At 35.1% G+C, this 22,591-nt stretch overlaps 2 protein-coding genes across 3 annotated transcripts in view; one reads left to right on the top strand and one right to left on the bottom strand.

The window, feature by feature from the left end:
- Positions 1-22,591, top strand: part of LOC110375028 (calcium uniporter protein, mitochondrial) — a 159,375-nt gene that overhangs the window by 52,670 nt on the left and 84,114 nt on the right. Inside the window, exon 3 of one of the 2 annotated variants that reach the window (XM_021332994.3) lies at positions 14,047-14,133. The exons of the other annotated variant lie outside the window; for it this stretch is intronic. Within the exon in view, the coding sequence (XP_021188669.2) occupies positions 14,047-14,133 (87 nt within the window). The remainder of the gene's footprint in view (positions 1-14,046; positions 14,134-22,591) is intronic. 2 annotated transcript variants of the gene reach the window in all.
- Jv (javelin) overlaps positions 1-22,591 on the bottom strand; it is a 114,816-nt gene that overhangs the window by 45,551 nt on the left and 46,674 nt on the right. The gene's annotated exons all lie outside the window — the stretch shown is intronic.

Consider the following 22,591-nt stretch of genomic DNA (forward strand, 5'->3'; position numbering starts at 1 on the left):
GAAAGCGTTTATTGGAAGTTATTGGGATGAATAAACTTTGGTATTGGCTAGCTATTTTTGGAAAAGGTTGTGTACAGAAGTTGTTTTAATTAGTTATCCCCTAACGAAGGAATTTCCAACTGTAAAGACCCTCAATTAATGTGTAGAGGGTCTGTATAATATTGTTACTTGTTAGGGCAAATGTCGATTAGCTGAATTTATGCGCCATTTCAAACGAGTTTTGGGGTAGACTGCGGAGTCTACTTAAAGACACTACCTCTAGAAAAATACTAACTAGTGTATTTGTACTATCTTGTGTAATTGCTGTTTGAATGAAAAGTTGGTTGATTTGTACGATCATTTCATTTTGGAAATGGAAGAAATAATTTCAAAACTTATTTTATTTTGTTTCAGGTAAATATATTTTTCATCCTTTTCGTCGAGACACGGTAAAGTAACATCATATTATTTTATCAGGAAAGCTGAATTTCGAATAATTAAGTTTTGTACTGTTCATTTTAAACTGCAAAGTTGAGACGTTAAAATAATTTCTGTGCTTACATAAGGTAATTTTTTGTGCTACAGGTAAAATGACAAGCTTATAATTATTCTGGTTGTCACAAGAAGGTTTATTTCATAATCTGTTCATACATGACGCCTTGCTTTTGTACCACTGACTAGTAGGAACAAATCCTACAAAATATAAAAGAGGACATGTCCACTCAACAATTCATCAGGAATTACTAAAAACAACAGAGAACTTTATTATTCTTCTCAATAAAGTGTTTCTCTATTTGACAAACTGTTTCCCAGTTAATTTGCTTTTGATCTCCAGTTCTCTTTGTGAACGCTTCCCAACTGTTCGGAATGCGGCTAATATTTACTTTGTTCTTTTATAGAATACAATTTTGCGAACTGAATATTTTTTGCTAATTGGAAGATTTTGCTTCGGGTCTCGGAATATTGGTAGGTATATGAGAGCCAATATGCTGTCCTTTTTAAAATGTAATGGAATTTTAATAAATGAATATGAGAACTGAACAACATATGGAATAATTGTATGTAGGTATCTGTTTCGTAACAATTTATTTGATTCAAAAAGTTAAGAAACCTCTTCTGTCATTCCGATTGCAAAGAGGCTGCGAACTTTATTATCTAAAGTGGCAGAGCTTAACTGAGGGTTAGAAATTAAGGGACATTTGCTGGTAGCTCTTAAATCATGGTCTTATCTCCTCGGAGCTCCATAAGTATTCCCGTATTTTTTAACGGAATTTCTCTTGGGTGTGGATCTAATTCCGTTGCCTTCATTGCCTGCATAAAATGGTGGCTACTTTTTGAATTTCGAATTTGGCATGTGCATTTTTTTGCTTTTTAGTATACTTCACGCTCTTGATACTAATTGAGAACAGTTGAGACAAAAGAGACAAACACAAGACTGAAAAAGTAAACGGGAAGTATTTTGTAATTGAATATCAATTCACCTAAGTTTGCTCAGTGTTTTTGTTATATTGGAAATACACACACTAATGATTTTGTGTTACTTTAATATCACGTTTTGTTGGTTGAGTACAACCGCAGCTTTCAATGGGATAATAAATCACAGGATATTTACCTCTGACGACTGACATCATCTCCATAATTCCGCAAAAAAAAGGAAAAATAAAAATGTCATTGGCCGTCCCCTGAACATAATCCCTTTATCCTTTCATATGACACCCATGGGAAGTGACGGGAGATTTATTTGTAACCGGAACCACACGACGACGTGGTCACGGGACATAATATTTAGGAGTGGTAACACCTTTTTGGTCGACCTTATTTTGCAGGCTGGAAATGTCTGTTACACATTTTTTTCTTTTTTGTTTGAAATTAGAATACGTTACCTACATGAATTTAAGTAAATAAAGTAGAAGAGTGAGATTTTTTGTATCACTATATTCATAGATAAGAACGTTATTTAAGACCAGTACAAGTACTTCATAAATACAATATAGTACAACAAAATCTAATTTCATCTCACCGAAGCCAATAAGTATAAATGTGATTGGACGTGTCCATAAAGTGTTGACCTTACGTATGAAGAGCAATCATAGCTCTGATTAGATTGCTCCACTCATATTTGTTTAGGTTATGTTTGAACAGTTCGGTTCAGAAGATTCACACATTGGCAGATAGGGTTCGACTCTCTTTGGCTTTATCAGTTTCTTGCTTAATTGAAAGGGAAGCTGGAAGTTGGTTAACCGAATTACATCACATGCACACACGTTGGAGCTCTCGCTCACTTTAGCCGATAGTTTGATCGGATTTAAAAATCAGAATGACAACCATCGGGTCTACTATCGACCTACAGTTTAGTCCGCAGCGTCCTGCCTGGTGGTCTTATTAGTAAAAACGGGCTTCAATAATTATATTTATTTAGCCCATCAACAAACTTCCACTTAACAGCAACATTTACAAACTAATCTGCCCTAAGAGCTCGTTATTACCAGCCCTACAGAACCCGTTAACAGCATCATTCGCAAATAATTCTAAATATTTGCTCGAAGTGTTCGCAGTTTGTGTAAAACTGTTGAATTTTGTATAAGTAGGCCGCAAGCCTCGGGGAAGCCGCGGAGAGCTCGGCTTACTTCTTACTTACAAGGTGCGGTTTTACAGTCACAGTCCGCTGGTAACCTAATTATTATTGTCTCACTGAATTGGGAAATAAATTGTCTTGATCAATAGATGTTTTTTTCCCTTTAGATGCTGGTTAATACTGGATTGATCGTTTTGACCTTGAAAGTGACTGAGATGGCGCTAGGTATATTTTTTATGATGAAAAAAAAAATGACCTCAAGATTTCATTTCATTCAAATCAACAGCAGGCGAGCCATCAGAACATAATAGGGAACATTGTAGCCTTCTCTATAAACCAGGGTTAACATCATTATGGTATTTCCCTGAAGGTATGGCGAGCTATTTATAGTGCTTCTCCGGTTGCCATGGTGATATCCGTCCACGCTCCTCTCTGGCGCCGTCCTTTATATTCCATTTGACATATGATGCTTCCCATGCCTCGACAAAAGCTATTATATCCGATGTATTTATTTGGAAAATTACGACAGTAGAAGCTTTTGTTGTTACTACATATACTAGAGGTAGGTTTTTCAATGTATTATTGTCTCGGTATACGACATACCGGCTTCTTTGAGAGTGGATGTATCAATGAACAATCACTCAAATGGTATAAAAGGGATCTCCAAATATCTTCCAGCTACTTTTTTTTGGCCCGTAATGGGTTTTAGTAATCTGGCTATCACTTCGGAGACAGGCGTTGGTGGTATTGTATTCAGCCATCTATTGTGTCGTCAGTATATTAAGTAATTATATATGGTAGGTGTGATGTATTGTTTGTCACTTGACCTTTATACATTAAGATAAAAATATTCACAAGGGGAACAAAATCGTGCCAATCTCTAATAAGGACATTTGGAAGAGCAGATTTTAACATTACAATTGAAATGACACCATTAAAACTACCTCGGTTTGTGTTAAAACTTCCACTCTTCCCAGCGTGCACTCTAAACGGTACACATTTATTATTCAAGGAGGTAACGCTAGGAATAGTCTGAAAAGCGCCGGCTGCTCTAAACATAATCTAAGTTTGTGCGGCTCACTAATCTCTGGCACAATGTAACACCTGATCTGGCACGCGTTTGCTGCTTAATTAGACGAGGTGCACTCATGCCACGCGCTAGGATTACAGGCTGTTGATGCCATTATATGTGCAAACAATGTTGGGCCAAAGATTACGAGTGTTGGGAGCGTGAGCGCAAGCAAGTAACTCAATCTCGCTAGGGCTTACAACAAGATCAATGTGATTCTTGTTCCTCTTTGTTGAAGACTGATTACAACTTTGATTTCCTCTCTCTGATCTGTTTTCGACCCAAGTGTTGATTTTACCTCTATGCAACATTTCTATGCCAAGCAATTCTCTAATCCCGGTAGTAACACTGAACGTGATCTTCTAGTCAAATGCGTCGAATAATTTGATTTTGCCTTCAAATGCGACCACATCTTGAAGTCAAATCCATTGTTATCAGTTGGGTCTGAAAAAGGTTCGACAGATCACCTGCTGAATGGCTTAGGTTACAAGACGTGGGTCAATCAGATCTCTTGGATTACGTCGGCCCAATCGGATCATTTCTGCAATTCCTCTGTTTTTGCCGACGCAGTTACAAATTAGACCAGAGACTTTCGTCATTGAAACAATAGTTATCTCAGATATCAGATGTTTCGTCCTATTGTGTGTCGACAATAGATGCTCTAATGGAAATGATTCTCGTAATTTGTTCTCTTAGCTTGTTAAAACGACGTTGTTTTCAGAAATATTACATTATTATGATAATTGTTGGCGGTTTTAGGGCATCGTGTAAATAGGAGCGTTCTTATTATTTCTTGTGTTTTGTTCATGATATTTTGGTTTAATTCTTGCGTCTTGGTGATAACATTAATATTTATTTTTTAATTTTCCTTACGTACAAAGTCACCGAGTCGCTTAGTCGTCAAAATTACTTATTGCTGAAAAATATTTTAATAAAACCATTTTCTCAAAGTACTTGATAATGTTCGCGTGCGTGCTTGTTAAGCCTGTTATGTACCTGTAAGATAATGCTCAAGTAATTTCATTACATAACCTCGTGAGCAGTTGACACGAACTGTAATTCATACAATGGCTATATTCTTATGTTAATATAACTAGGTATTATTCTAGTTATACACCTTAGTATTAATAGCATTTCATGTCGCTCATTCGTGACCGGATGAATTCATTATGTGGGTACCAGTCGCAATTGTTATGCTGAAAGATGTGTGTCGTGAAGATACAAGACAAGTTAATATGCTATTTTGTTCAGCATTTGTTTTCGTGGTAATGTGAAACGATAATGCAAGATGTTTTCAGTATTTTTTATACACTGCCTTTAAGTATTAGGATATTTTTTAAAGGAACTCTTTTAACTGCATTTATGAAATTGGTTTTATGGAGCAACATTTTAAGTAAAAGGCGAAGGAGTACCTTTCGGCATATTTTTGTTAGCAATTATTAATCTTATAAGGTAAGTCATATGGGTCAGAAGGAAATGGATATATTAAATAGTTACAGCAGAACGTATAGCAGTCGCAAAGTGAGAGAGAGACTCATCATTGCTCATGAAGCGCAGTAGAAATGAAATAGTAAAGTTTGAAGAAAATTATTTCCATGACACGCGATATCTTCAGAGGCAGCAAACGTAAGTTTGTGTTCGCATTATTCGTAGTATAAGAGTAAATATATGTGGGTGTGGTGTAGATACACCCACATGCTTTTGACACATGAACCTATCTTCCTATTATCCATATCTATTATTATTGGGGCGTGTCTATAAGTTTTTTTTTAATAAATTTTCTGTGATACCTACTGATGGTTACTACATATGTGATAGACTGATTGCATTTTATTTTTGTGTATAAATAGATAGTAGTTAAGTATTTTTTTAAAAGAAACAGTCTTCAATAAATATCCGACTTCTTCCCACACGCTGTCGTTATGTAATAACTTTGCTTATTCCACACGAGATCCTGCTAATATTTCATGTATTTTTACAAGTTTGTAATAAAGTATGTAGTTTTATGGACTTCGCAACAATATTCTTAGTTTATTAAGCTTTGTTGAGGTTGCGTGTTTCAAAGGTCAAAAGACGGCCTGATTTTGGAAGTTTGTCGGAAAAGTTTACAAAGACTGTTACCTAACTAGTATCATTTTTGTACTTTGATGTTTAGGGTCACCTTCAAATGTTACGCCTTAAATCACGTCTTTACCTAGCATATCATTTCCCGTCTCATAGACGTTTGTGGATTGACAGAGGCGCCACCTACCAGCCACGTAGGGAAAGTGGATATTTTTTTGAGAAATAGTTAAAAGACCAAACACATTTTTAATACGATGTAAAAACATGTACTAAGCCTGTTCACTCTAATAATAAAGCAGGATTAAGGTACTATTTTTTTCCTAATCGGCCTTCTACACGTTCGAACGATAAAATTCTCCCCCCATTTGCATATGCAGTACCCATAAGCCGGCGGTTTACGCCATCCCGATAGTATTTGCATGGCGAAGACATTTGACCCTCGTTTGTTTCACGAAGTAAAGAAAGATGAGCGTAGATGCCGTAATGCAGATAGGTCAGGCGCCTTCTTCTAGATCACATACTTACGGTGGGCATCATTCAAAACGATCAGTTTGGAGTGAACTAATGAGCCTTCGAGTTCTTTGAGTCATTTGTCAACGATTTTTGTTATTACTAAAATGATCGAGTCCAAAGAACGCGTATAGGAGTGAAGACAGTAACGATCCCTGCTCCCGCATTTTGTCGAGTAACTAGCTTAGGAGATTTTCCGTTATGGCACCTCCGCTTGTAATTTTGCTCTCCATAGTTAGCGCCCTAACAACAGATACCTACACACATACATACACATGACAAACCCATTGTTTCTTTATGACGAGCCCGGAAAATCGCCGAACCTACTGAGGTCAAGGTGTTCGGAAATGCCGAATCATCTAAAACAACATTCTACCTCAATTATTTTCGAGTTACTGTGAACGTAATCGGGTTTTTGTTTGCTGTAATCGCGAGTTTAAAAGTAGCTGCTTGCATATCATTATCGAGTTGACAACAGGTTTCTGGATTGACATTTACCTACTAAAAGTTAAATAATAGTAACCATGAACATAATAAAATCATTCTATCACTCTATGTTTCGCTGTAAGAGAACGCAATTCCGGGGTAAGCTTGCTGTTATATCAAATGCATTAAGGTAAAAGAAGAAAATCTGAGGGCACGGCAGTGCCCCAGCCAAGACTCGAGCAAAGCGGGCACGGCCGTACCATCTTTTCTCGAAGCGTTTCGCGGCTATTTCAGCCCCCTGTAACTTCCATGTGAACAAAGCTATGAGTTTAGGTTTTCGATGACCAAGAGTAAGTATTAGAACAAGCTAAGTCTCAAAATTACAAGACATTTGAATAAATAGTTTACGAGTTATGAGCGATCAAAGTTACACCATTTTGTCACTGACTCACTCACTGACCGATCATCAAAAGTCTAAGGTACTTCTAGCAAACTTAGAACCTTCAAATTTGGCACCAAGATAGGTTACTAGCTACATATAAAGGGAAAATTATAAAAACCTTAAAACTTAATAAAAAAATAGGAAACAAATTTATATTTGCGGTTTTTCAAGAACATTGTGTATGAATTTTGACTGCATTGATAACTTTGTTATTTATTTATGTACAAAATGTTACTATTTGTTTTATTGTTACGTAGTGTGGTATATTGTTATTATGTATTAAATATACATACATATGAATAAAAAAGCTAGGTTAAAATGAAATGAACAATGATAAAATCTTTCATATTAATGCAGTGCGATACATACTGCATGCTCGTTCGATAGATGGCGTTGTCCTGGTCTAAATCGCGCTATGGTTTCGTTACATAGCTTAGTATAAGTAGTACTTTAAAAAAAATCCAATAATAACATGTGATAGCGCCATCTACCTCTGAAATAAATCTCTTTTGTTCTAAAAGATATTTGATTCAAAAATTCGTCAATTTCGAAAATTATTAGTTTATTTCAAAAAAATGTTGTTTACGTGCTAACTAGGTGTACATATTTAGTTAGTTGCATGTAAGTTAATTTAATTTGTTATATACTATAGAAGAAAGAGATACTTAGAGAAGAAAGAGACCTACAAAAAATAAATTAGATCCCATCAAAAACATTAAATGTAAAATAAGCCAATCCTCTACGCAGTTCCTCCACCGTAAAAAGTTTTGAGATCGCATAGAAGCCAAGTCCTGTTCAACTTTAATTGTAATAATAAATCAACATTTTGTGACTATATCAATTAAATAGTTTTGTTCATATTACAATAATATTGTCTTGGCCATGAGCACAAGTTAAAAGTCGCTCCTTGTAATAATGTGTAAATACCATTGAATTGATAAATTCTATATGGACATGATTTTACGATTGGACTGATTATGCACTGAAGAACTTAGACAAGGACTTAAAAGACTTAGAATTTGAGATCACCATGGACTAAACATCCGCCATAGTACATGTGCAGTTCAGTGATGGATGATACTGACTGTCATTTAGTAACGATTGAATAAACTAAATGTATTTAATTCTGTGATATTAAACTCCATGTTTGACTTTCACCTCTCCAAGATATGCCGTATTATATTTTGTTGATTTATTATTACAATTAAAGTTGAACAGGACTTGGCTTCTATGCGATCTCAAAACTTTTTACGGTGGAGGAACTGCGTAGAGGATTGGCTTATTTTACATTTAATGTTTTTGATGGGATTCTATTTATCTGACATAACTTCCTTTGACCCTCTTTAATCAATTTGACATCGTTAAGAAAAATAGTGTTTTGCAAAGGTCACCGTTACCATACTACATACGTATTTTAAAATGACGGGTTTTCTTCGAAATCATGTTTTAAGTTAAACACGAATTTACGTATATTCAGACTTGTTATTCATTCCGTTCTGACTTGGAACCTGGTTGAAGCGCTCAAAGAGTTTGCATTTGAAATACATTTATTTAATCTTTATACGTTCATAAAATATGTAGTGGAATTTCTATGATCAAGTGAACAGCGATTCAATAAAATCTTCGTTCCTTTTACGAACTGTTTGATCATCGATTGCTCTTGGCGTTCCTATTTTTAGATACTTACTTTCTTTTGTAGTCGCAAAGCACGAGATTTTTTCTTTTATTTCGGAGAAAGGTCGGGTTTTCATACACAATTTATTTCTTAGTAAATGTTTATTGATAAGGAATATTATTTTGAATATTTTGGTGGCTTTGTTTTTATTACAAGAACGAGATACGTCAAAAAATCTTATGTTTTACATTATTGAAATAAACTCTCGAACTGTCCTACTGTGTTACATGTGAAAATAATTTAAAAACTAAATTATATGAAATATATAAAATCTAGATTGTATTGTTAACCATGCCATAAACAGTATAAGTTACAGACTTTTAACACGATACAGACATTTTTGTAGCCCTAGTAACACAATATTTATTATGTACACACTATTGTACCCTGATTATTTCTCAACATTATTAACTTCACACCATGATCTTTAAACATATCACATTATTACCTAACATTGACACATCTATCTAACAACCTGAAGAGTTTGTTTGAACGGGCTATCATCTCAGGAACCACTATTTGAAAAAAAAAATTTTTTTTTTGCTAAACTACTTATTGAGGAAGGCTGTAGGCTACTTTTTATCCGGTTGCGCGGAGGAGTTCCTACAGCGACCGGCTGAAACTACTAGTCACCTAATCTATACTAATATTTTAAAGCTGAAGAGTTTGTTTGTTTGAACGCGCTAATCTCAGGAACTACCAGTCCGATTTGAAAAATTCTTTCAGTGTTAGATAGCCCATTTATCGAGGAAGGCTATAGGCTTTTATCCGGGTTCGTGCAGAGGTTTTCACGGGATGCGGGTGAAACCGCTGGCAGAAGCTAGTAATAAAAATAAAAGCTAGACAACTTCGCAACTCACGAGATAAAATAACTGAATATTCTCCTATTCTAAATCAACAACCTGTGCCATTTGTCTAATGGGCTAGGATCGTCTTTCCTCAGCAAATTGCCTACATAACAATAGACTTTGTCTATTTGGATCATCTTACTAGGATGAGTAGTTTTATTTATACGAAAAACTACGTTTCAGTTCGTTGACTTCTGTCTTCTGTTTTTTTTAGCCAATATGGCTTGAATTTTTTTCAGTTGAAAACATCTTTGGCAGTCGTTACGGGTAGTCAGTCGGACAACCAGTCTCACCTAGGGGTATTGGGTTGCACGGGTAACTGGGTTGAGGAGGTCAGAAAGGCAGTCGCTCCCTGATTAACACTAGTACCCAGCTGCATCCTTTAAGACTGGAAGCCGACCCCAACATAGTTGGGAAAACTCTAAAAATATGACAAATTAAAGTTACTAATAGGTCTCCAAAATATAATAATGCTTTATTTGTAAAAGTTATATAATTTTATGTCTGTATTTGTAATACATTTATTTTTAAAAAAACTTACTTAAGATACAGGAGATAGCTTTTTATAGCTTTCCAGTAATGCTCTCAAGAGATTTACTGGCCAGTAAACCGTAAACTCGGAACTATTTTAACTTTAATCCACTCAGTTGAGCTGTACTTCACATTCCTACTTGATGCTGTAGGTATCGGAAAAATGTTTACGACGTATGGGAACGCTCATGTAAGTATGGGGTAGAACATGCAACGAATAAAGTGCAATTTAACTTTTATTTAACTGTCATCTCTGTATTTTACAATCGAATGGAGAATTTAATTCTATAAGGAATTAATGTCTTATTTCAAGAAGTATTTGGTAGAGTAAAGAGTAATAACACATTGTTATTCTAAGAATAGTTTCTTAGTATCACATTCCGATAAGAAATATAGTCTGTATGATAATACCTACATATCTGATGTATTAGTATTTAAGAATCCTTTATTGACATCGATATTTACAATATGTACATATAAAAAACCGGCCAAGTGCGAGTCGGACTCGTGCACGAAGGGTTCCGTAAATTACAGTTAAATCAACCTATCTCAAAAACTATAAGAGATACTTTGATCAAACCAAAAATCGTTGAAAGAGTTAATTAGCATGCATCACCTCTATTTTTTTTAGAATTTTATACCCCGTAGTTATAAAAATAGAGGGGGGGGGACATACTTTTTACGACTTTGAGAGCTGATATCTCAAAAACCGTTCACTTTAAGAAAAATGTTTTTTAGAAAACTTTATATCATTTTAAAAGACCTTTCCATTGATACCCCACACGGGTATGTACATCGAAAAAAAAAATTTCATCCCTCAGTTACATGTATGGGGGGCCCCACCCCCAATTCTTTTTTTTACTATTTAGTGTCATATTTTTGTAGCGGTTCATACAACACATATTCCCATCAAATTTCATCACTGTAGTACTTATAGTTTCCGAGTAAATCGGCTGTGACAGACGGACAGACGGACAGACGGACATGACGAAACTATAAGGGTTCCGTTTTTGCCATTTTGGCTACGGAACCCTAAAAAACTATCCTATAAAAAAAAAACACTATAACTAAAACGTGTATGTATGTTACTGAAAAGATCCAGCAATATCCGTTGAACAGTTTTTGCAAATAACCGACTGAACCACTGAGTGAACGAGCAGCCTCGGATGTAATACGTCTCTTTTATCTAAAAACTTCAATAACTTCATTCCTGACCAACGAACACTTAAATCCAGGTTTCCTATACTCAGTTGCGTGTTACTGAAGGATTTTAACTTCTCAGTAAGTCTAACTATATAAAGTTTATCAAATAAATTGTACTGCAGACTTTAAAATGCTAACTTTTAAATTGGTTTTCTGATATTGTCTTCTTCAGTTAACATCGTATCCTTTTAGTTCGAAGTGCCAGTTAGATTGCAACTTAGTGAAACGTAAATAAGAAGACGGAAGTTTCGGTTAATTGTAAATATTTGTTCTGACTTGTTATACAGTTTCTATCAGATAGATATACTGCAAAGACATAGCAAAACAAGATATATACCTAATTATTTCTTGTACATTGGAGCATTTAATGAATACAGTGTAACCTTTGTCTTACCCTATTATTCTGTGATTCATAAAAAATATATATATACTTAAATTGCTTAAACAGTGTTAAAGATTTCTCCAACATCACATGTCAACTGCTTAATGTCGTCTTATCAAAGTATGGCATCTTCTACTCATCCATTTCGCAGTTCAGCAATTCTCCTTACATCATTATCTTAGGATCAAAGACGCTAACATGATCCCTATTAATTAACGAAGCTCAATCAAGCGTGCGCGGGGACCCTGTTAATTGGTTTACGAAATAATTACATAAGTATAGGGTAATTGACACGACGTTATTCATGGGATGTAAGCTCGGATTTCTTGGAAATTTAATTACCTATGTATGTGTGTGCGCTAAATAATAAACAGACTTCACTGATGCAAAATGGTGACTATACTTAGGATTCACCCTATCCGATAGAAGAGTTCGCTCACACCCATTATTACATTTTGTTTTTGTTCTGAAATGCGTTCAGATCCCTAAATTATCTAAGACATCACATGAACCACTTTTAATTATAATAAGGTGAATTTCGCCTCAAAATTCAACCAACTATTAAAACTAATCCTATCATAGTCCTCTAGTTAATAACATATTCATCGAAAACATTAAAGTGTAAGTCTCACTAATGAATTCGTTCGCATAGTTTTATCAACTACTTAACTGAGAGAGGTGGTAGCAATTAGTCACACAAATTGGCTGTATGGGGAAGAAGATATTTTACCTTTGCCTGTATTAGGGAAAAGTCGAAATAGAAACGTTAGTGTTTTTTGAGAAGGGTTGTAATTGTTAGTAAGGTTTTTGTTAGGCGCTAGAAAGGATAGCAAATTGAATAGTTAGCTTAGGGATGTACTGTCAGTAGGAAGAGCGTAGAATTTTTACTTAATTTTTTTTTTTAAGTAGGTAAGACATGACATGATTTTTTTTTACTTAATTGGAAATAATTAACTAAATTCGTTTTAGGAATGCGTGTAATCAATCACGTTTTCCTTGATTTGTATTCTGAAAGGCTAGAAGTTAATTTTTAACTAACACCTCGCAGCTTATAGTTATTTCTACAGGTGCAAACAGAATTAGAACATTTAAAATCAAAATGGATAGAAGATTGCGTAACCCTTTCAATATAAAAACCGTGATGTAAATCTACAAAATTCACTTACTCGTTAGAAACTCAAACACGTAGATAAGCCCGTAACACGAGGCTAGAACCCGTACTACATTGTGGTTCCGAGTCAAGTGGAACTACAACATAAACAGTGTTGCAGACCGCAGTCGTGTTTATGCGATAACTTGCTAGTGTGCTGACAATAGGCGCTGTAACCAAGTATAGGGGATAAAAAGAAAAATTGAAATAGGATCGCAGAATCTACGTATATGTACGGATATCGCAGTGTATTTATATTTTGTATAGGGTTTAAAATCAGTTCAGGATCTCCAAAATACTCGTATGCATATGCACATTATGCACGTTTGATTGAAGTAACGCTTTTGATCGCTATTTCATCTGATGGCAAACAATGATGTGGTTTAAGGAACAGCATGCTTATCTAGGAGTAATTTATTTTTTTATCCGAAGACTTCCATAAAATACGCAGCAAAACCTAGCAACGTAACCTTAGCCTGCTAATATCATCTGAGCAAAGAGAACATATCGTCTTCGATTCTCTGCGCTTTCTCCGATTCTTTCCCCTTTATCTGTTTCCCAAACTCCTCGAAATCTTACGAGACTTCTAAAATATACCTCTTCAAACTTTCCTTCCATTTCGTTTTCGTAAAATATTTGTGTACAATATCGAAAGTAAATACAATGTGTTGATACAAAACCGCTGTTAGACAAACTTGGCCAGCAAACATTTGATGAAAAAACTTTGATATTGTCATGATTAGCGGGGGATAAAGTAATAACTAGTTTTCCTCGCGTTTATTAAAACTAAGAGGGACTACAGGGACCGGCAGTCGAGCACTCCTTGACATAGCTCTGCATTATATTTGGATTTTTATTTATTTTTTGTTTGATCTCGCTTGACTGTTGAAATGAGCTCGGGGATCTAGTGCTGCCTTTAGTTTTGAAACTGCGGGGTATAAATAGTTATAAGCTAATGTTCTGATGTTCTGCATAATTTTAGTATTATATCATTATTTTCAGTAACATTCTTTGAGATGTTATTAATCCCGTAAATGTTATTGTATTGTAATGTACATTCTCATAAGGGTATGGGTAACGCGCCGTTGTAGCCATTTAGGCTTCTGAAATATTGTAGGTAATCTAGTATTTTAAAACGACTTGTGAAATATTTGCATACTAATGTAAATGAAGAGTATCTTTCTGTTTCCAGATAAAAACAAGACGTCTCTACATAAAGATAGTAAAACCTCAAAGAAAAACGAAATACAACCAGTTAAAATAGGACAAAGTAAAAGAGGTCGGTAAAGTTTTTCAAAATTCAACCTTCCTTGCCTGATGAATAACTTAATATCTTTGTTTAAACCTGTGCGGTCGTAAGTTTTCCTGTCCAAATATTTGAGGTAGTCATTTTGCTAACTATGCAGTTAAAACATTACCTAGGCATAGTATTGAGCCATAAAGGCACCGTGATAGTTCTTTCACAAACATTCCGAGGGGTGTTGCCGAAAGTTCTGGATATGCCACAGTGTAGACGGATCTGAAAGGAAAAATATCTCAAGTATAAACGAAATAAGACACAAATGATAAAAAAGTGGGATTTGGGAAATCATATAACTAATCCCAATGTGTGGATTGTGAGTGAAGTGAGAGTCAGACATACCGACAAAAGTGTCGCTGTCGAAACCGAGGGTCGCTGTAAATTTTTTTATCAATATCTGGTGATTTTAGTACAAGCTACCGGTGACTAATTGGCATGTTCTGTTCTATGTTTTTTGTTCTTAATGTCTGCTGCAAATAACTAAAAATATGAACACTAGCATGTTTTCTTTCAGCTTTAATTTAATAACTTCTAATTAATTAATACATATGTGTAAGTAACTTTATCACATGTTATTGTAGCCTTCTGTTTCTCATAATTACTTCGGTGTACCACGGGGTTCCATAAAGACCAGCCACTCGCGATTCTCTTTTATTAGGGTTCCGTAGCCAAAATGTCAAAAACGGAACCCTTATAGTTTCGTCATGTCCGTCTGTCCGTCTGTCCGTCTGTCCGTCTGTCACAGCCGATTTACTCGGAAACTATAAGTACTACAGTGATGAAATTTGATGGGAATATGTGTTGTATGAACCGCTACAAAAATATGACACTAAATAGTAAAAAAAAGAATTGGGGGTGGGGCCCCCCATACATGTAACTGAGGGATGAAATTTTTTTTTTCGATGTACATACCCGTGTGGGGTATCAATGGAAAGGTCTTTTAAAATGATATAAAGTTTTCTAAAAAACATTTTTCTTAAAGTGAACGGTTTTTGAGATATCAGCTCTCAAAGTCGTAAAAAGTATGTCCCCCCCCCCTCTATTTTTATAACTACGGGGTATAAAATTCTAAAAAAAATAGAGGTGATGCATGCTAATTAACTCTTTCAACGATTTTTGGTTTGATCAAAGTATCTCTTATAGTTTTTGAGATAGGTTGATTTAACTGTAATTTACGGAACCCTTCGTGCACGAGTCCGACTCGCACTTGGCCGGTTTTTTTTTATAGATATAGGTGTTGTTAAATTAAACGAATGGTACCACTGTTTATTGTTTGCTACACACTACAAAACTTTTATTGTGTGTTATTCAGAAAATGGTTTGTTGTGTCTTTTATTGTTTGTTTCGAAGGACATGACTACATATGTATATGGTAGTCAATTTGCTTCTGAAGTGTGCGTGAGCCACGCGGATACAATCAACCCTGTTGATACTATTCCTAAGCTAATTATTATTATTCTAAAGCAGTGGTGTAGTTAACATTATGGTGTAGGGAAAGTAGTCGACTGTAATTTCATATCACAATATACCCTTTAAAAAGGTTACAATAGTACGCCTTTTGCGTTTTATCGGCCCTATTACCGCGATTGCGGCTTCAACTAGAGTAGGTACACTCATACAGGGACGAGGGTGACTATTGTTTTAAACCGGTCATACGGTTCAGCCAATTACCGGACGAGATTGACCCGGGTCGGATATAAACAGGGATGCTACTGGAATCGGCATAATCAAAGTGTCATATTTTATACGGAGCTGTATACTTGTGAAGTCGAGAGCAATGAGCCATTTCTAGTACTTTTAGGTTTATAGTCGGGCGTGAAGTGTTATCGTCCCCTGTTATTGTCTGACAATGTGAGACGTGAATATATATATTAGTTCTTCAGAGGTGGATAAAGTCTTGTAAAGGGAGTCTCACCCACGCTTAATTTTACTAATAACCAAGTCATTTTGTTCTTCGTGGTATAATAATATAGAAGAAACAAAGGTCCTATCTACTATCTATTGATTGACACCTACGCACACTAAGATGTACAACTAGTGTAGGTGTACTCCGTTTTATGTTTGTCCTATCGAGGATGGTTATCGAGGTCGACGTATATTTACGTATAAATATATTTATGAAAAAGTAAATTAAAGTTACTAATGAAGGCATTTGAAACCCTTATCCTATCGGGCATTTCATATTTCAACTATAATAAAAGCAGTAAACTCCTTTTCATTTGGGTTCATAAACCCACATTTTAATATGTCGTGCTAAGAAACAATAAAATGACGTACTTACTTGAACCCTTTTACATAATATGAGGAGATTTCACCGCCATACCGCGTCTTGAGTACAGTTCCATGTTATTCTTCATATAAATTCCTCGTAAAGTGATATGTACCTGTTTAATATCCCACCTACTGGGGAGGTTTATTAACGCCAATCTCTTGTATGAAGTTGGGATATTACACTGTCTTTTGTTTTTTTTGTAGAGGCTATGAAAGTCTTACTCAAAGCAAGAAGTTTTTGTAGTAATAATGGATCTAATGTGATATAGACGTCGGACAGAGAACTGAGAGAAGTATGGAATAAGAACACATGCTGCGCCGTGTTACATTTATTTATTTATTTACACTACTAATTTACCATCACAGGTTTGTATTTTAACCGAATGCGATGGATAGGACACAGAAAATAATAAAGGGATACGGGCAGAATAATGATGACGATTTATTGAAATATTGAAGAGTTGTGTTAGATAGGAATATACATAGTTATAACATTGTGCATTTTCTACTTAAGTTAGACTCTTAATGGTGATTGAACAGGCTTTTCAACTAACACAATTTTCTTTCTCTCCACTGTTACGAAGAAATGTTCACAGCCTCAACCCATTTCATCTCAATCAAGCGTGAAGTAATTCCCGGAAAGCGTCGCTCGCGACCTCAGATGATGGCGCGCCGTGCTATGAATATTCATGTACCACCACCACTTAACACCGTTGTACGCAAATAATTAAACAAATAATTATGATGGGTTGCTTGTAAAGTGTGTCTGAGAGCTTGTAATGTTGTGGTGTAGGGTGATAGGTTCTGATTTAGAAGTTTGTGTTGTTTAAGGAATCGAATTAAATTACGTGTTATCTTGCGCAGTAGGCCACTTGTAAACTCACGTGGCACATATTTTAAAATACATTTATTTCTTTTCTTTGTTTACATTTGTACATGAAGTGACAACGTGAATATAATTGCATTGCATGCATATGTTCTAAAGTACATATAGTAGGTATAGTACCTACATATAGTGTGGAGTTGAAAAGTTTTTTTATGTTATTTAAAAACATACCAAGAAATACATTTTAACCCTTTATTCCCGTCTCAGTGGTATATTTTATTTTACCATGCTCTGAAAACTGCAAAAAATAATGTTGTTTTTCCCATGAAGTGAAAATCGTGGCGATAGCTTTCTCATGAATATTTATAATCAAACCGCTACACTCAAAACAAATCCTGTAAATAATTGTAATGACGTTGAATATGTATCTAGAATTAACGAGGCTGACGTCAGTCTAGTCAGGCTGAAAACTAAATGCGAAGTTTGTGGGCGAAGGCTTGGTAACAAGAATATTTAGTTGAATTAAAATATTTAGGTCCTGAGATATGTTTTAGAGGTACTTATTTCGATAAATGAAAATGATGAAGGGATATATTTTTAACAAAAAACTGACTGTTCTACATTGAACATAAGAAGACCCATTATGAATTGTTTACTGACAGAACCTTGTGCGATCTACCAATTTCGACCGGTTGGTTAGTCTTGGTTGGCCATTCCATATTGCAACGGTATCTCCCCGCAATAATTTGAAAACAAATACGTACTACTACCGCAGTTTTAAAGTGTACAGGGATTTTAAACCAAGTACATAATGACCACCACTACTGGTGTCGCTGTACCCGCAAACAATGTGCACGTTGCAGGAATTTACTGTTTAATTAAATTAATAAACTACAAGAGCTCATATTCGGCTGATATCGGCCACAGGAGCATACAACAGGCTGTATGAAAACTGGCTTACATATGGAGCCTACTTTGAAATTGGGCAACAGATTTGTTTTAAAGGTGATTTTATGTCATTACTCTTTAAAGACTGTGTCAATCTGAATAGCACTGGCATTTTCGGGTTTACAGGATAATCAAGGCCATGGATTTGATAATTTATGATTTGTTTATGTCCATTGTCAAAGTATTCCTGCTAGGGCTATAGAATATTTGCTAGTTGATTACATAAGTGGAGTGTTTTTAAAAGAAGGTTCCTAAATATGGTTAACCTTTTTTGTTTCAATTAACATACTACTGTAGAAGTTTTATTCCTGTCTAAATTAATGCTGTTAATAAATTACTTTACCAACATGACAGCGTGAATCAATCAGCCACACATTCTGCCATCTCTTAGAAGTGTGATATAAACGTCTCACGCGCGTGACATCTTGCACATAACTGGGATGCTGGGCGCCGATCCATCTCGCCAGATGTTTGGCTTGAACGCGTCGTGCAGGACTTTATATATGAGTGCAGTATGCTAGCGATTTATATCACTTTGTGAGACTTATCGAAAAGTTTGTACGAGGACATCAAGGAAATAAGGACTTGTTTTTAAAGTGGCAGCTAAGTATTGGCTATTGACGTTTTGTATTTCTAAAGTATTAAGACAGAAATGATGATGATTTTATGCCTGTAGATTGCCTACCTATTATCCAGGTCCTTCAAGTGCTCTTATATAAAAATTTAACTATTCTACACAAGTACGATTAAATACAGATTTAATCAAAAATTATTTGAAAATGTTGCGTCTATCTAATACAATTTCAAAGATAGAATTGCTACTCCAAATACAGGAGAGCTCTTCCCAATTTGCGCGTCATAAATCACCCGAAAATGCTTTCTATATCTCTCCTTGACAGTTCAAAGCCAAACAAAAGTCTTTATTAATGAAACAGATGTTACGACTTTCTTGAGGGAAAGACCAAATGATGATGGTGTATTAGGAATTATTATGAACACTTTCCGGCCCATAGTTGCCCAATGGAAGGCATTTTTTTATTCTTATCAAAGTTTTTAGTCGGTCTTATCCTAGCTGAACACCTGACTTTTGTAATGAGCGTACTACCTACTTATCTTCATACTGATTTATGAGCCCAAACAAACTATTGGCCGACTCTTTGCAGTGTGCTCTTTACAACACTAATAACGACGCACTTTGAGAGACTGCAAGAAAAAAGGCCTTAAAAATAACACTTATAACAAAAACCTCTATTTACATAATAAGTATTTTATAAAAGCTATTTACGTTTTTCTAAAGTAGGTTATTAAATGGTTTCTATGTTAATGTTGCGATACCGTCTGGTCGTCGCTTCGTTTGCCAAATAACCTCTTGGGAATACTCCATTACGTAGTTTGAAATATGGTAACTAGCTTTTGAAATTGAATGAACAGTTGTTGAGAGATTAAAATGTAATCTTAAATGTAAATTAGGTTATTTCTTTTGAACGTTTGTTATATTTTTTGTGATTAAACTACAGCAGTTTTTTGAAGGGATTTAAGAAAAATATCGATAAGATGATGTCTAAGATATTTTGTTCTAGTACTTTAAAGATTATTCTTATTTAAATCAGCATACGTGTTGTCTATCTTATCTCGCTTATCTTGAGTATTCAGATCAATCTTAAAGTCTGACATTGAATACGCATAAGTATAGATCTTTTTATCTACATATATTGTATAATCACTGTTTTCACCTCCATGTATAATGTGTAGCAATATTTTTAATAATAATTGTGTAGAAATTTGTTCATGATCAATTGGTTTTGATATCAAAAACAGAGTTCGAAGCCTTTTGGGGATTCGATGCCGCAATCATCGAATGAATTACGACTCCAATCGGCTCACTTTTTGTGTTTGCTATTGATTTGCATTTGTTTATTTTTGTACTAGTGTGACCCAGTTAAAAATAACGTTGGCAAGTGGAGTTGTGTAGTTTGCGAGTATGCTTGAACATTTGGAGATAAAATTATTGTCGACTATTACTTTAAACAATTTCACGAAATTGGCAGAGATGTTTAGACATGCCTGCCCCAAGCTGCTATTACGAGAATAATAATTGTCAACATTTTCAATTTATAAAGTGGTGATGATCACAACTACTTAAACCCAATTGTACTTATTGTCTTGTAGGGACAATAATGCTAGTATTACATTAACGCAGATTCGTATCCCATTGGGGCGGTCTAACATAACTGTGAACTGGCAAACGCAATGTTCTTGTCTACATTAACGAGCGAAGATTACTACTACAGAACGTGTTGTTCTCTCTTATATGACCAAAATGTAGGAAAACTATCACGTCAAATCCTTTGATACGAGCGATTTATCAACAGCGCTACGGTAGTCCCGATAGATCATCGTCTTCTCCCAAAAATCACGTGCCACTCTACTTCTGCGCAAACATGAATATTCGCCTTAGCTTCCCAGTGTAGCACCAGCATAAGAAGTCACAATAAAAAGTCTTGCTTGAGTTAATTAATAGCTATTTAGACAGACGCCTGTAACTTCTGGCGCGCAATATGGCGTGAGCGCTTAACTCGGATCAAATAGGCAGGAATTAACGACATTCCTAATAAATGGGATGCGACATGCGATGCAGTTAGAGGAAGTTTTTTTTGCATATTCCGATAAATATTGTCTTAGAATGCTGTCTAGTTTCTCGTTTTATTGTCGTTCCTGATGACATTGTTGGAAGCTGAACTATTCTAGTATTTTCTAGTACTACGGTAAATAAATTCGTCATATCTTGTTAAATTGCTTGTCAGGTAAAGCAGTACCGATAGGTATTATGAATAGGAGGATTTGGTAGAGCCTTTTTGAGATTGTTGAATTTAGATGGCAATAGAAATTAGGAAGGATAAAATAAATACAATGATACAATTTGCAAGATTGTTATGTAAATCAAAAACAATATCTTTGTCGAACAGTCACCATCTGTGCGTGTTATTAATAAATACAAAAATGGCGCTTCCTAGGTCGATACGTACACGTTAGTTGTTATAAAGAGAAAAGAAAATCACAAGTTATTTTGGGAATATAACCATGTCACGCAATATCAGGTATAGGCATTATGAAATGTAGGCTTAAGTGGTAATAACATGATTAATTATTATATCAATACATTAATCAACTCTGTCTATAGCAATTTACGACTGTAAATAGGTTTACCTAATTATAGTGAACTGTAATATAGTTGCAACCTGAAATTGTATTGTATAATTAGAGTTCTTTATAACATGCCTGTATTATAACTGCAATCTACTACTTCCCTTGGGATGGAAATAAAAAGAAGTACCTGATTGCAAGAGCTATGCCAAATACGAAAGTTTTATTTTGGGAGAACTCTTTTCGTCAGTCGCAAGTTTGGTTAGACTACGTCATTTCTTAACATTATAATTATTCGGTCAATAAGTATCACCAGCATACATGGACCATATGGGATATTTATTCTTTTTTTTTGGAAATACTCAGTTACGTACGACCCGAAACCCACAGTTCCTAATGTTGTTAAGTAAAATAAATGTCAAAACCTTTATCATAATTGCCACCACAATATGAAAACATAAAGGTTCTACTACTAAGGTACTGACACACGAAGTTCTGACAGGTCATTGACACCGTGACACATGAATGAACTTGAGTGACTTCAAGGCGTTGTTTTGACATGTGGCTGATGAGCACGCGATCCTTGTTGCTGTGGTTTCAACGGTGGTGCTACTGGAATAGTTGTGGTATCCTTTTAATTAGAGGCGGTTTTCAGCTGTGCCGGTATAGTTTCTAGGATTTTTATGGGACCAGTTTGGCTTAAAGGCTAGCCAAAGTCTTAGTCAAGAATAGTGTCAACAAGCCTAGGATGGTTTAATTATGTACTTTAACTATGTCAAGTAGGTATTCTGTATAACAAAAATAAGTCATTATTAAGGTTTCAGAACATTACACTTAGTAGCTGATAATTGTAGCATACCAACACATTTGTATTAATTTCATGAGTGGTCATTTACATAGATAAGTTAACCTTAGTGTTTTAGGGCCTGAAATACATTGTTGACCCAGCCCGGCTTATCTATACGATTATTTTAGTGAAACATTGTTATGTCCAACCTATTACTTAAATTACAAAGAAAAAAATTGATTGTAAAATATTCTAGATTCGTCTAAATTTACTAAGTTTAGACAAACATACTGCAGAGTTATAATTTTGTTTTATGTCCAGCCCAAAGTATTCACGGAACACACACACATAATGAGCAATGACCTTTAATCGGAGAGTCCATTAGAGTATTGTTTATGTTTTCTAATCGGTCACTTAGCGTGTCAATGAGCTCCGCGCCTATTTACGGTCGGATCGCGTGA

Source organism: Helicoverpa armigera, chromosome 4, assembly GCF_030705265.1.
Source record: "Helicoverpa armigera isolate CAAS_96S chromosome 4, ASM3070526v1, whole genome shotgun sequence".
Classification (NCBI taxonomy): domain Eukaryota; kingdom Metazoa; phylum Arthropoda; class Insecta; order Lepidoptera; family Noctuidae; genus Helicoverpa; species Helicoverpa armigera.